Raw genomic sequence first — 14,152 nt, 5'->3', positions numbered from 1 at the left:
AGTATCTATACTGATTGTGTATGAGAATTTAATTTGTTTCTCAATTGTAGAGTAATAAGATAAAGAATTCAGAGGAGATGGGAACAGTTTGAAGAACTGATTTGTTAATGTAAATACTATTTGGAGAAATAGTGTTAAGTCAAGTTGCAAATATTTATTCAACTAATTAATCAATTCAGCTGCATTAAGACTTCAAGGTGTGTTTTTAAATTGTCATCATACAACATGCTTTCTATGTACATCACTGCTGAGGAATCATGGATATCTTTTCATTATCTCAATGATACGCATGTACATAACCTCAGTTGCATCAAGTCCCCAAATGTAATCTAGATGTTGCCATTCAGGAACATGTTGGTGATATATGACGTTACTAAGCCGTGCTATTAATGCCTTGACATCTTTTATGTTCACAAATAAGTCATTTCCACCAGACCAGAGTGCAACAGGTATTTTTATATCTTCTATCTTGTATACAGGAGGAGTCATCTGGGAAGAAAAGCAACAAATCTGAATAATTAGTCAAAAACTGAAGGAAGACATTGCAAATTACCACTTTAAAAAAAGTTGGTGAGCAAGCAGACTAATAGGAATTCAGTGCAAACACTAAACCTGTGATGAAACTGAAGGGTATGGGTGTGTGTGGTTTATATGTTTTTTTTTAATTCTGATGTTTCTCTTCAATACATAGCTGATTAGTTCAGCGGCCCAGAAAGGAAGAACATTCTGCCATTGGTCCAAAAGAGAACATACTGTTAGGAATATAAGTCACCTAACAGGTATTTGGGTTAGAATTATATAAACCAGGATAAACATTTTAGTACTATGTCTTTAAGAGATTGCAAAAAATGCAATTGGGTGTGGTTTCTCAAACGGCCATAAGATGGAGCCAGAAACCTGGTTTGTTTAGTCTGAGTCTCAGAAGAGAGTGTTTCCTTCTGTTGGAAATATTGCTCCATTTCTTCTAATTGACTGATATTACTGGATTTAATGTAAGTCTGATACTGAACTGTTTTTGACACTGGAATTTGATATTTGGATTATCCCTGGATTGAAAACTGACTGATTTTACCTATGAATGACTTTGGACTGCCTATTTTGGACTTTGCTTAAACTTTCTGGAAGTAAAAACCTACATTTACTGTACAGTGTAACCTACATCTGTGTACTGTGTGTGTATTATTCAAACACTTCTCTCAAATACGTCTCCCTGTATGCGCTCATTCTCCTAACAGGGAATTACCTCAACACTGGTTATGGGCCCAGACCATACCAGGCTCAGATAACTGAGAGTTAGTGTGAATGCACAGTACTGTATACAGACAGCTGTTTACTGTTTAATTGTGGTTTACTATCCTGGTAAAGATGGCACAAGTCACTTCAATATGTCTATCACTGATAACCCAGTTGGATGGAACAAACTATGTTTCCTGGTCTATGAAATGCAGTCTACTTCTGCGTAAAGAAGGTTTATGTAATATAGTTCAAGACCCACCAGATGTAAATGCTTGGGATCCAGAAAATGAGGACGATGCCAAGAAGCTTGCTGACTTTAAACAGAACAACGAACAAGCTCTTTGTATAATTGGACTAACACTGAGTGACCAGCAGCTAGTCCATATTCGTGGAGAAGAGTCTGCTGCTAGGTGTTGGGAGAATCTGAAGAGGATTTATGTTCGTGACAGTGTAGGTGCACACATACATCTTACACGTAAACTGTTTAGAACACGTCTTCTAAAAGGTGGAGATATGTTAGCTCATTTAAACTTCATGAAAAGAACTTTTCAAGAGCTACATGAAAAAGAACTGATATTTTCAGAGCTGCATCAAGTTTACATCATTCTTTCCTCATTGGATGAAAGTTATGATGATTATGTATCTTCACTGGAAGTACTGCCCAGAGATAAACTGACATTGACTGACATAACTGGAAGGTTGTTAGAAGAAGCAAGAAGACGGCTGGATAGGGACCGACTGAGGAAGGAACAACCACAAGAAGAGGATTTATCTTCAACTGCCTATACTGTTAGGAAATGTTTTTCTTGTGGGGCTAGGGGACATATAGCTAAATTCTGTAAGAAAGGAAAACAACAGAATACTAGTAAACACCAGAAGGCTAAGAAGAATGTTAGTTTAGCTATGTCTAGCAATTCAACTGTAAACCATGATTTGTGGGTTGTTGATAGTGGAGCATCACAGTGCATTACTAAAGATAGAAAAAGGTTTATAAAGATGTCCACGAGTAAACAACATGTATCATTGGCAAATGGATGGAAGATTAAAGCATCAGGTGAAGATACTGCATATTGTTCTTGTATAAACAAACATTTAACTATGTTATATGTACCTAAACTGAAATTTAATTTGCTATCAGTAAGGGATTTAATTAATCTTGGTTATGTAGTAACCTTTAGGGGAGATAACTGTATAATAGAGAAAGAGGGTAAAAGTGTCACTGCTACTTTAAAGAATGATTTATATGTAATACATGATGACCAGTTGAAGATGGCTAACTCAGTTTATAACAATGTTAAGCCACATGATGAATGTATACATTTACTGCATAGACGTCTAGGGCACATTAATTTCAAAATGCTCAAACAAACTGTTGAATTGTCAGAGGGAATAAAATTGAAACCCTGTAGCAAGTATTTACACTGTAATGCTTGTAGTCAAGAAAAAAGTAAGGTTACTCCAGCAAACAGACTTAATGGGTTTAAGACCAAAGAACCTTTAGAGGTTGTGTTTGCTGACATAATTGGTCCTAAAAAACCAAGTTTAGGAGGTGCCTGTTATATTTTGAGTATAATGGACCATTACTCACGATATGGTTTCTGCTATCTTATGAAAAACAAAACAGAAACATTCCAACATTTCTTTAATTGGCTAAGGTTTGCTGAGAGAAAAATGAAAAGTAAAGTAATTACTTTAGTTACTGATAATGGGACTGAGTTTGTTAACAAAAGATTCCAAACTATGCTGAAATTGGCTGGTGTTGAGCATAAACGTTCTGCACCTTACAGACTACAACATAACTTGTTTATAGAACGAAGAGGGCAAACATTACAAGCCATGGCTCGCACTATGTTATCTGATTCAGGTTTACCTGAAACACTGTGGGGTGAAGCCATAATGTGTAGTAACCATGTTTTAAACAATGTAGTTAATACAACAACTGGTGAATTGCCATTCACTCGTTGGCATGGCAGAAAACCAAATTTAAGTTACCTACACACATTTGGAGCTCCAGCATGGGTGCATATTCCCTCACAAGTAAGACTGAAAGGGCAACATAGAGCTAAGAAGTTATTTTTTGTGGGTTATGAGGCCAACCATAGATCATTTAGATTCTGGGATCAAGGCACAGCTCATGTTTATTGTAGTGCTAGTGCAAAATTTCTCAAGCACGTTGGGTGGGATAAACTGGAACAGGAATCCAGCAATGATATTATTATTGACACCCAAATAGTCCCTAAAGATGATATCAGTAAACAACAAATAGCCATTAAAGAGGAAGAACAGGAAGAAGTAGGAGAACAGGCACAGGAGGAGGTAGAAGAACAGGAGCAGGTGGCACAGGAAAGTCCACCAGTAAGCCCTGTATTACCAAGATGTTCAACCCGAGTAACACGACCACCTGATAGATATCAGGCTAGTGTTGTATGCCAAGTGAATACAGTTCCAAGTAATTATAGTGAACTCAAAATGTATCCTGCTAAGGATCAGGCTGCTTGGCAGAAAGCAATGGATAAGGAACTGGAATCATTAAAAAGACTGGAGGTATGTGAAAACGTTAAGTTACCACCAGGTAAACATGCTATAGGATGTAAATGGATATATAAGCTAAAGACAGGTGTAGATGGGACTGTTACCCATAAAGCCAGGTTAGTAGCACAAGGGTTCAATCAGACAGCAAATGACTATGATGAGGTGTTTGCAGGCTGAAGGCTATTACATTAAGGGCAGCATTAGTGTGGGCAGCTAAAGAGAAATACATTGTAAATCTTTTGGATGTAGAGACAGCATATCTGCATGCACCATTGCAACACACTATATATTTAAAGAAACCTTTAGGTCTCAAAAATGATAATACTGATAATAATGATTGCTGGAAATTCAAAAAGAGTCTTTATGGTTTGAAGCAATCAGGATATGAGTGGAACCAATGTATAGTCAAAGAATTAACTAAAATAGGTTTTGTAGCTGGCATGGCTGATCCATGTTTGTTTAAAAGAGAAAGTAATGGTGTAATGTCATTATTGCTATTGTTTACTGATGACATAGCATTAATCACCAAAACTGAACAAGAAGCTACTGAGATAATTTCACTATTGGAAAAGAAATTTAAGATAAAACAATTAGGAGAAATCAAACAATATCTTGGTTTAAAGATAGATAGAATTAGGGGAGGATACAAGATCTCACAGGCAGATAAAATTAACCAATTACTAAAAAGTTTTAAAATGGAACTTTGTAAGCCGGCTAAAACACCGATGAGCCAGGAGTTTAGCCATACTGATGTACAAAGTCCTATTTTTGATAAGAACATTTATCAGTCTTTAATTGGTAGTTTATCTTATCTCAGTAATTGGTCAAGGCCAGATATTGCATACTGTGTTAATCAATTAGCGAGATTTAATGCTGAGCCAACTGAAAGGCACTGGCAAGCTGCTAAACGTGTGTTAAGATATCTAAAACAAACAATGCATTATGCATTGTATTTGGAGCCAAAAGATGAACTGAATTTGACTGCATATGCTGATGCAAGTTTTGCTACAGACATAAATACAGGAAAATCTACATCGGGTACTGCTGTATTATTGGGAAAAGCATTGATTGGATGGAGATCTATTAGACAGAAACATCTAAGTTTGTCAACAATGGAGGCTGAATTCTCATGTTTGTCTTTATTATGTAAAGATTTAGTTTTGTATAAACAATTATTAATTGATATGGGAATTAATGTAACAGATTCTATTGTTTACGAAGATAACCAATCAGCAATACAGATGGCTTCAAATATTGCTGTTAAAACAAGAACGAAACACACAGATTTAAGATATTTAAATGTGAGACAATGTGTGCAAAGTAAGATGATTAAGCTAGAATACTGTATGTCAGAAAACAATATAGCAGATCATTTTACAAAGGCCCAAGGCTCTATAAAGCATAAGGCTAGCTGTGAAGATTATGGACTTAGAATGTAAGGTTGTATATATTATCTTACCCAAAAGAGGAGAATGTTAGGAATATAAGTCACCTAACAGGTATTTGGGTTAGAAATATATAAACCAGGATAAACATTTTAGTACTATGTCTTTAAGAGATTGCAAAAAATGCAATTGGGTGTGGTTTCTCAAACGGCTATAAGATGGAGCCAGAAACCTGGTTTGTTTAGTCTGAGTCTCAGAAGAGAGTGTAAGTGTATCTCTGTTTCCTTCTGTTGGAAAGTATTGCCGTTGCTCCATTTCTTCTAATTGACTGATATTACTAATTGACTGATATTAATGTAAGTCTGATACTGAAGTGTTTTTGACACTGGAATTTGATATTTGGATTATCCCTGGATTGAAAACTGACTGATTTTACCTGTGAATGACTTTGGACTGCCTATTTTGGACTTTGCTTAAACTTTCTGGAAGTAAAAACCTACATTTACTGTACAGTGTATCTGTGTACTGTGTGTGTATTATTCAAACACTTCTCTCAAATACGTCTCCCTGTATGCGCTCATTCTCCTAACGGGGAATTACCTCAACACATACTAGCTTAAATTAGTCATTTGATGCAATTGCAGATGCAAAGGAACTTTGATGGTACAGTGGTTAAAGTGCAGAATTGCAGGCAAACTCTGCCCACAGCCTGAAGTTTGAACCTGATGGGGCTCAAGGATGACTCAGATTTCCATCTTTCTGAAGTTGGTAAAACAAAGACCCAGATTGTTGTGGGCAATGTGCAAATAATGCTTCCATGTTTTCAACCACCCAGAGAGTCTGTAAAGCCCTTTAGAGTGGTATATAAATCTAAATTGTCATGGCCAGAAGGGCCTTTGTGCAACTGCAAGTTGTGCATCAGGTTGTGCACCTTTCCTGGACCAATGGTCCCTACTCACAGTTACTCATGCCCTAGTCACTTCCCATCTTGATTATTGCAATGTGCTCTCCATGGGGCTGCCTTTGAAGAACATCCGGTAGATTCACTTGGTGCAAAATGCAGTGGCTTGCATGGTTTTGTGCAGACCCTGGTGTGCACATGTTTCACCTCTCCTGCGGGAGCTGCATTGGTTGCCAATTTGCTTCTGGGTGCAATTCAAGGTGCTGGTTGTCACCTTTAAAGCCCTTCATGACTTGGGACCAAGTTATCTGAGGGACCGTCTCTTGCTGGTTACATCTCCCCAACCCATTAGAGTGAGGAAGCAGGGAATGTTGCAGGTCCCACCCCTGAGGGAGATACACCTGGTGGGACCCAGAAAAAGGGCCTTCTCCATGGTGGCTCCCTCTCTCTGGAATATCATTCCCCCAGAGATTAAAACGGCCCCCTCTCTTCCAGAAGGCACTGAAGACCTGGTTCTGCTAGCGGGCCTGGGGAACCCAGAGTGGGATGGAGCCCATTAAACAGCTTGTGTGATCTGCTGTCATTGGGGCTGAGTTGGGGGATGATTTTTTTTTTAATTTATTTTCAGATTTTGTTCTATTGTACTTTATTAATTTATTTGATTCTTTTTGTTAGTTTTATTGTTTTTTTTTTTAATTTAAATATGGTTTTACATTCTGTAAGCTGCCTCGTGTCGCCATGGGCAAATAGATGGCAATATAAATTAAATAAATAAATGCTATTGTCAGTGTTCCAGCAAACCTCCATTCTATTCAATAACTCTGAGACAACCATATCTCAAAAATACCTTTATTAGGATAGTAACTGGCACATCTGTGGAATCCCAAATCTGAAAGTTTCCAGGCTTCCTACAATTTCCCAAACTACAAATCCATCCCCCCTTGGCCGTCATCACATCACATGGCCCAATCATGATCTGTCCAAAAGTAAGATCCTTATTTCATCCTGCGCCATATTCAATGATCTTGAGCTAACACAAGAATTTTATTTTGTCTACTTAGAGCTACTCAATTGAATCTACCCCCCTCCCACTTTCTCAGGCTTGTAGCGGCGTGGAAGCATCAAATCTCAGTATGGCTTCCAAAGCTGACAGCTATTTCTATTTCCATTGCTAAATGGCTTGGCTAGACAGTGTTAAATTTAGGTGTGGACTGTCTTCAGATCAGGAAGGGCAAGAAATATTTTTCTACACTTACAATCACTTTGATGACACTTTTCTTACTTTGCTCAACCTCAGCCTGAAAAATTTGAAACAAGGTACACAACAAAATTCTACCCCGCTACAACACATCCAAGAGGGAAAGCATCCTGATCTAAAAGCTACAAATGAGGAACAGCAAATGAGTATTTCACAGGAAAACTGTTTTATTTTCATACCTGGTTATATTTCTCCATATTCTTTTTCTTAGTGCCATAGTCATATGCTTGAAACACCTTTTCATTATGGAGCTAAAATGAATAGTAATTACAGAACTGAATAAAAGAATTACCAGTCATTTTGATAACATGACACCACTGCTATACAAGGTACATTGGCTTCCGGATGCAACTCAAGATGCTGGTTGTCTCCTTTAAAATTCTTCATGGCTTGGGACTGAGTTATTTATGGGACCTTCTCTCCCCAGTGGTCTCTATTCATCCCATATAGCAGGAGGGCTGCTCTGGCAGTAGTGGTCTTCAGCAGGTTCTGACCGGTTCTGGAGAACCGGTAGCAGAAATTTTGAGTAGTTCACAGAACTGGCAAATACCACCTCTGACTGGCCCCACTCTCATCTATTCTCTGCCTCCCGAGTCCCAGGTGATTAGCTGGGTTTTCTTTTGTTGCCCTGCACAGGAGAACGGAGCTGGAAAGCAGGTTAGTGGGGTGGGGAGAGAATGGGGATTTTGCAGTATCCTTCCCCCAGGAATGGGGTGGGAATGGAGATTTTACAGTATCCTTCCCCTGCCACACCCACCAAGCAGTGATGGGATTCAGCCAGTTCGCACCACTTCGGGAGAACCGATTGTTAACTTTCTGAGCAGTTTGGTGAACTGGCTGTTGAAAGAAATCATTAGGGCAGAGAACCGGTTGTTAAATTATTTGAATCCCACCACTGCCACCAAGCCACACCCACCAAGCCACACCCACAGAACCGGTAGTAAAAAAAATTGAATCCCACCACTGTGCTCTGGATACCATGAGCTGTGGGCTGGATTGGTCCCATCCATGGTGATCTTTTGCAAGACCTTTAAAATTTGGTTTGGTGTCTAAGACTGAAGTTCTGGGTGAGTGACATACTTCTATATATGTCATTAGCTCTCATTTGTACGTAAGCCAGAACAGGTTTCTTTTATAATACTATATAAATAATATTGTGTAATGAAATTGAACCATTGTAAGCAACCAATATAGCAAGCCCCGTTCTTAACTACAGTTCCTCTTTAAACCAGGACAGTCTTAACCTGGAGACTTTTGATATAAATGATAAAGATTGCAGCATAAACAGAAAAGTTGTATGCTAACATCATATGCTGAATGAGCTCAATGTAGTTCTAGATATTACAAGCCTCAGATTTTTACCCCACAAAGAGGCAGTTTTGGGCAATGTCACAAACCTTACAATTCTAGGTTGCCTTCTCTGTTCTAGTGCTCTTCTTCTTAGCCAGAATTTTTACGATAGTCACTGGCGCTTGAAATGTTTAATAAATTCACACATCGCTCTACTGCATCCAGAATTAGTAAGAAGAAACCCATATATACTATAATGATTAACAGATCTCTTCTATGTATGGTTAGAACTGAACTGAATCTATGGTACAAAACCTACCTGTTTCCAATGAAGAATATTTTGTGCCGATGTCCCAGCAGGAGAATGTGCTGCATACATGTCCATACGAGACTGAAATAAAACAATTATTCATTATAATTTCCAAATTAATTTCATCTACCATGTAACAAAAATTCAGTAAAGGCTGATTGTAAATGTGTGTGTTTATTTACATTCACAAATAGACCTAACACAATTGATGAACATCCCCAATCCAGGATACTTTCTAGTAATGTGCAGTGCAGTAGATTTAATTTTCATAATTCATCTGGAGTTAACTTATTCCTTTGCTATATAGTTACTTTGTACATTTTGAAGTTGAGTGCACATACATCATTTTTTTTTGCATGACTAGAGCCATTTGTTATCCTACAACTAACCGGAAAGATAAAGGACCAGCTCAGAATGCAATTTATGCGCTTTGTATTTTTAGTTTTCAAACAATTGTCATTTTAGTTTGCTGAGTTTTTGTAGAAGCCATTAGTTTTTGGAACAATCATGGTGCTTGATTCTTCAGTTTTATTGGCATGGCATTTGCTAAAAGCAACTTGGAAAGTTCTCAGTTCCAGTATAATGAATACAGTTACACCTTGTGTCCTAAAACTTTTGCACAAAGTTGGTTCTTTCTTCTAGGAAATCTTGAAATGCAAAGGTTAATAGTAAAGCTCAACTTTGTCTTCTTTAAAAATTTTTTTTAAAAAGGCTTTAATCTAAAGGTTAGCAAACCTTTTTTTATAAATGGCCAGATTCTATCCCCTTCCCTTTGCCTCCATGTTAGTGGCTAGCAGGTTACATCAGGCATTGGACAATGTTGGCCTGGCAAGGGCTGAACAGATAGGCCACTGCTGCCCAGAATTTCCTACTCTTATATCCCTTGGCTTTGCTCCAAACTCTCGAAGCTCACCTGAGTCTTGGGCTTTCTGATCTGCTGCCCACCCGCTCATCCATGGTTAGCTCAAAAGCCATATAAAAGCAGGTGAGGTTTGGCTTGTGGGCCATATTTTGCCTTAAGTGTTATTTTGTGTTATGAACTAACAAAAACCATTTAATAAAACTTATTAACCTCATGTTAAGCAGGCTTGAAATCCTGCACTTTGGATTGGCCCTTGGATAGCGAACTGGGATTGGTCCTCACGGAGCAACCTGATTGGCTATTAGTTTAACATCTTTCATTGGGCAAAAGTTAAGCATGTGGACACAGGTCATTGGTTAACAGGTCAGTAGCTAGCTCTATAAAAGGGCTACTGCTGCCCAAGGTTTTCGGCTCTCTGTTCTGATCCTTAATAAAGAGTTGAAGTTCACTAAGTCACTGACTCGTCTCAGTTACTTGCACCCATGCCCAGAATATAACACTGGCGACGAGGATGGGATGCAAGAGACAATAGAGCTGACTGAACACTAAAGAGCACCAAACAGAGCACGTGGCTGAACACGCACCAACAACGGCAACATGGCCAGCGGTGCTATACCACCCGCTCCATTTGACCCGGCAAACGAAGACTGGGACTCATATATGGATCGGTTCCAGATGTTTTTGGAGACCAATAACTTAAAGGACGCGACAACCGGCAAGAAACGAGCAATATTCCTGACCCATTGCGGGCCGGCCGTATTTAAAATGGCAAAATCACTTGCAAAACCGGCTGAAGTGAAATCAATGGACTGGGACGCCCTCGCTCCCCTCCTAAAGGCCCACTGTGCACCCGCAGTGCCCACACTGGTCCGAAGACATGAATTTTACCAGAGGGACCAACGGAAAAGCGAAAGTCTCGCAGACTACATCGCTGACCTCCGGAATTTGGGAGGCCTCTCTGGGTTTTCCAAACTCGAAGAAGCTTTGCGAGACCGCATAGTTCTGTGATTAGATGACCAGACGGTGCAAAGCAAGTTCATGGCCAAAGGGGACATCGATCTTGCCGATGCCATCGCAGACGCTACTGCAGCAGAAGCAACCAGGAAGTCGGCCGCTCGAATGCGCCGCACCAACGCACCGCTCCATCAACTCGCGAATGACACCTCGCCTCGCCCCGAGAGGCACTCAACAACGGCGCATCATGAAGACCTGGAATCCCCATCAGAAAGTAATGAGGAAGAGGTCAACTGACTCCCGTCTGAACGAGACCAACAAAACCAATGATTCCCGCAACAATGCGCGGGTTGTGGGGCAAACCACCCATGATCCGATTGCAAATTCCTCGACGCACTCTGCCATTCCTGTGGAAAAAGAGGCCACATTGCAAAGGTCTGCAGAAGCAAGCGAGGGTCCAGTCCCAAGCGCAGGGAGAATAACTGCAGCCAGTCTTCGGGATTCGCACCCGCGAATCGGAACCACCCGAACCACCAATGGAACAACCACTCCTACAGAAATAAAGCACCTGCCTCTTCAACGAGACGGGAAGAGGCACACCAAACAATTACCATCGGCCACGCTACATCCTTAGATGCAAGAAAGATCCGAGTGAAGGTCGCCATCGAGAACCAACCTTGCGTGATGGAAGTCGACTCGGGGTCGTCCCTCTCAATGGTTTCCTGGAAAACCTTCAAGCAACTAATCCCGGCCATCCGTCCTCAGGACCTCAGCCCCCAAAGGATCATACTCAAGGATTACCAGGGCAACAGAATCCCGGTCGTCGGTTCCAGCCAAGTCCAAGTCTCTTTCAAGAATCGAATCGCATCACTACCGCTGACTGTCGTCGATCGTGACCGGCCTAGCTTATTAGGCCTACAATGGTTCGCCCCGCTCGGGATCGAGGTAGCCAGCGTCCACCGAGCTGAGAGCAACGACTGGGAGGAGTCTCTCGTCCAAGAATTCCAGGACGTTTTTTCAGACGGACTAGGCAAGTACAAGGGGACCCCAATATCGTTTAACCTCAACCCTGAAGTAGCTCCCATCCGCCTTAAGCCTCGTCGGGTGCCTTTTGCACTAAAACCAAAGATCGACGAGCAACTAGATAAATTAATAGCCCAGGGCGTTTTAGAACCAACCGACCACGCCCGTTGGGAAACCCCAATTGTAACACCCATTAAACCAGATGGATCGTTAAGAATTTGTGGGGATTATCGGGCCACTTTGAACCACGCACTCCAGCAGAGTGCTTACCCGGTGCCGGTGGTTCAACACCTTCTCCACTCCCTGGGTGATGGGAAGATATTCGCTAAATTGGATTTGGCACAAGCGTACCAACAGTTGCCCGTTGATGCGGAAACTGCGGAAGCACAAACTATCGTTACGCATAGAGGCGCTTTTAAGTGCAATAGACTCCAATTCGGAGTGAGCGTAGCTCCGGGAATTTTTCAAAGTTTAATGGAGAGACTCTTACAAGGCATAAAAGGGGTCGTACCATATTTTGATGATGTTTTAATCGCCGCCCCTAATAGAGACATCTTAGAAAAGCATCTCAGAATGGTTCTAAAGAAATTTAAAGACGCCGGCCTGAAGGTTAAAAAAAATAAATGTCAACTGTGTGCTGAGAGGGTGGAGTTCCTGGGATACCTTCTCGATAGTCAAGGAATCCACCCCACTGATAACAAGCTAAAAGCGATTAAAAACGCCCCAACGCCCAAGAATAGAACAGACCTCCAAGCCTTTCTGGGGCTCATTAACTTCTACAACATTTTCTTGCCCCAGAAGGCGACTGTAGCGGAGCCCTTACACAGACTTCTTGATAAAAGAGCTACCTGGGTCTGGGGACTTCGAGAGGAATGCGCCTTCCAACAAGTGAAAGACTTGCTAACCTCCGATGCTGTTTTGATGCAGTACAACGAGACTTTACCTTTAACTATTACTTGCGACGCTTCACCGTTTGGAGTGGGAGCAATCTTAAGCCATGTACTTCCAAACGGAAACGAAACACCTATTGCGTTTTTCTCACGAACATTATCAAAGGCCAAAAGGAACTATAGCCAACTCGATAAGGAGGCCCTTGCTGTTGTGTCCGCTGTGAAGCGTTTTCACGAGTATGTGTATGGACGAGCATTTACGATAGTTACAGATCACAAACCATTGCTTGGTATTATAGCGGGAGACAAGCCAACCCCCTATATATTATCACCAAGAATGACTCGATGGTCTGAGTTCCTAGCTGCCTACAATTACGTGTTGCAACATCGCCCAGGGAAAGCCATTCCCCATGCTGATGCGTTGAGTCGTTCTCCACTTCCGGAAGCCATCGACGACCCAGCTCCAACCCTCACGACGCTCCAAATCGAAACGCTGCACTTGCTGCCACTAACAGCGAGAGACAACGCGATCGAGACAAAACGGGATCCTGTCCTGGCACGAGTCCTCAGCTGGGTCAAACGCGGATGGCCAGCCGACCAAATCCACGACGATTTCGCACCATTCAAGAATTGGCAGACAGAGCTTTTCTCCCAGAGAGGTTGCGTTCTCTGGGGGGATAGAGTAGTCGTCCCAGAGAGGCTACAACAGACTGTTTTAAAAGTATTACACGAGGGACATCCGGGCATCGTGCGCATGAAGGCGCTCGCACGAAGCTACGTATGGTGGCCGAGCATCGATAAGCAGATTGCAGCCTGGGTAACCACGTGCCAGAAGTGCCAAGACGTTAGCAACGCCGAATATAACATTTTGCAACTGGCATTACATATTTAATAGAAACCAAGCCTGACCCAGTTTTCTTTTATACATACCATGTTGAAATTGGGAGTATTAGAACCAGCTATAAAAGACATAACTAGTTCGCAGAATTTAGGTTGGAAATGACAAAACAGAGCGGTTAGTTTTCTGATGAAAGTAGGAGAGTTCAAAATTCTTCTGCAGCAATACAGGGTCTGAAATATATTAATTAATTTATTCATTAATTAACTGGTACTGATCAAATATCACCCCAATCCCACCTCTGCTGTCAACCCTAGCCTTCCCTCCTACCATAAATTTAAACAGAAACTGCTTAGTTCAGGAATACACAAAGTGGTTCTTTGCACGGTACATGAGAGTTGAAATTCCAAAAGGCGGATAAGAAAAAAAACACAAAAGTTGGTTTAATTTAGGCTATTTTTGATTAAAACTATATCCATGAAATATAGTTAATTTAATAATCTTCACATACCATATAATAAATTTAATGATTTTTTTCCCCTTAAAACAAACTGGGGTCAGTTATGAAGTTTTTATTACTTTATTTTCTGATTTTATTTTATATGATTATTTTATTTTCTTATTTTTATTTTATTTTTATAACTTTCAGCCAACTCTGGTGGCTCCCAGTGGT

The 14,152-nt window shown here is 40.8% G+C and overlaps 1 protein-coding gene across 1 annotated transcript in view; it reads right to left on the bottom strand.

Moving 5' to 3' along the window:
* Positions 1-255: 255 nt before the first annotated feature.
* LOC113425158 (lysosomal acid lipase/cholesteryl ester hydrolase-like) overlaps positions 256-14,152 on the bottom strand; it is a 34,952-nt gene continuing 21,055 nt past the window's right edge. The window contains exons 6-9 of the mRNA XM_087965675.1: positions 13,572-13,712; positions 8,922-8,993; positions 7,492-7,563; positions 256-489 (exon numbers count right to left, since the gene is read on the bottom strand). Coding sequence (XP_087821801.1) covers positions 256-489; positions 7,492-7,563; positions 8,922-8,993; positions 13,572-13,712 — 519 coding nt within the window. The remainder of the gene's footprint in view (positions 490-7,491; positions 7,564-8,921; positions 8,994-13,571; positions 13,713-14,152) is intronic.

The sequence above is a fragment of the Notechis scutatus genome, chromosome 4 (genome assembly GCF_049901735.1).
Source record: "Notechis scutatus isolate UNSWTSFEM ecotype Mainland chromosome 4, rNotScu1.2, whole genome shotgun sequence".
Lineage (NCBI taxonomy): Eukaryota > Metazoa > Chordata > Lepidosauria > Squamata > Elapidae > Notechis > Notechis scutatus.
The sequence above is the reverse complement of the archived record's forward strand: the minus strand, read 5'-3'. Positions and strand labels throughout refer to the sequence as shown.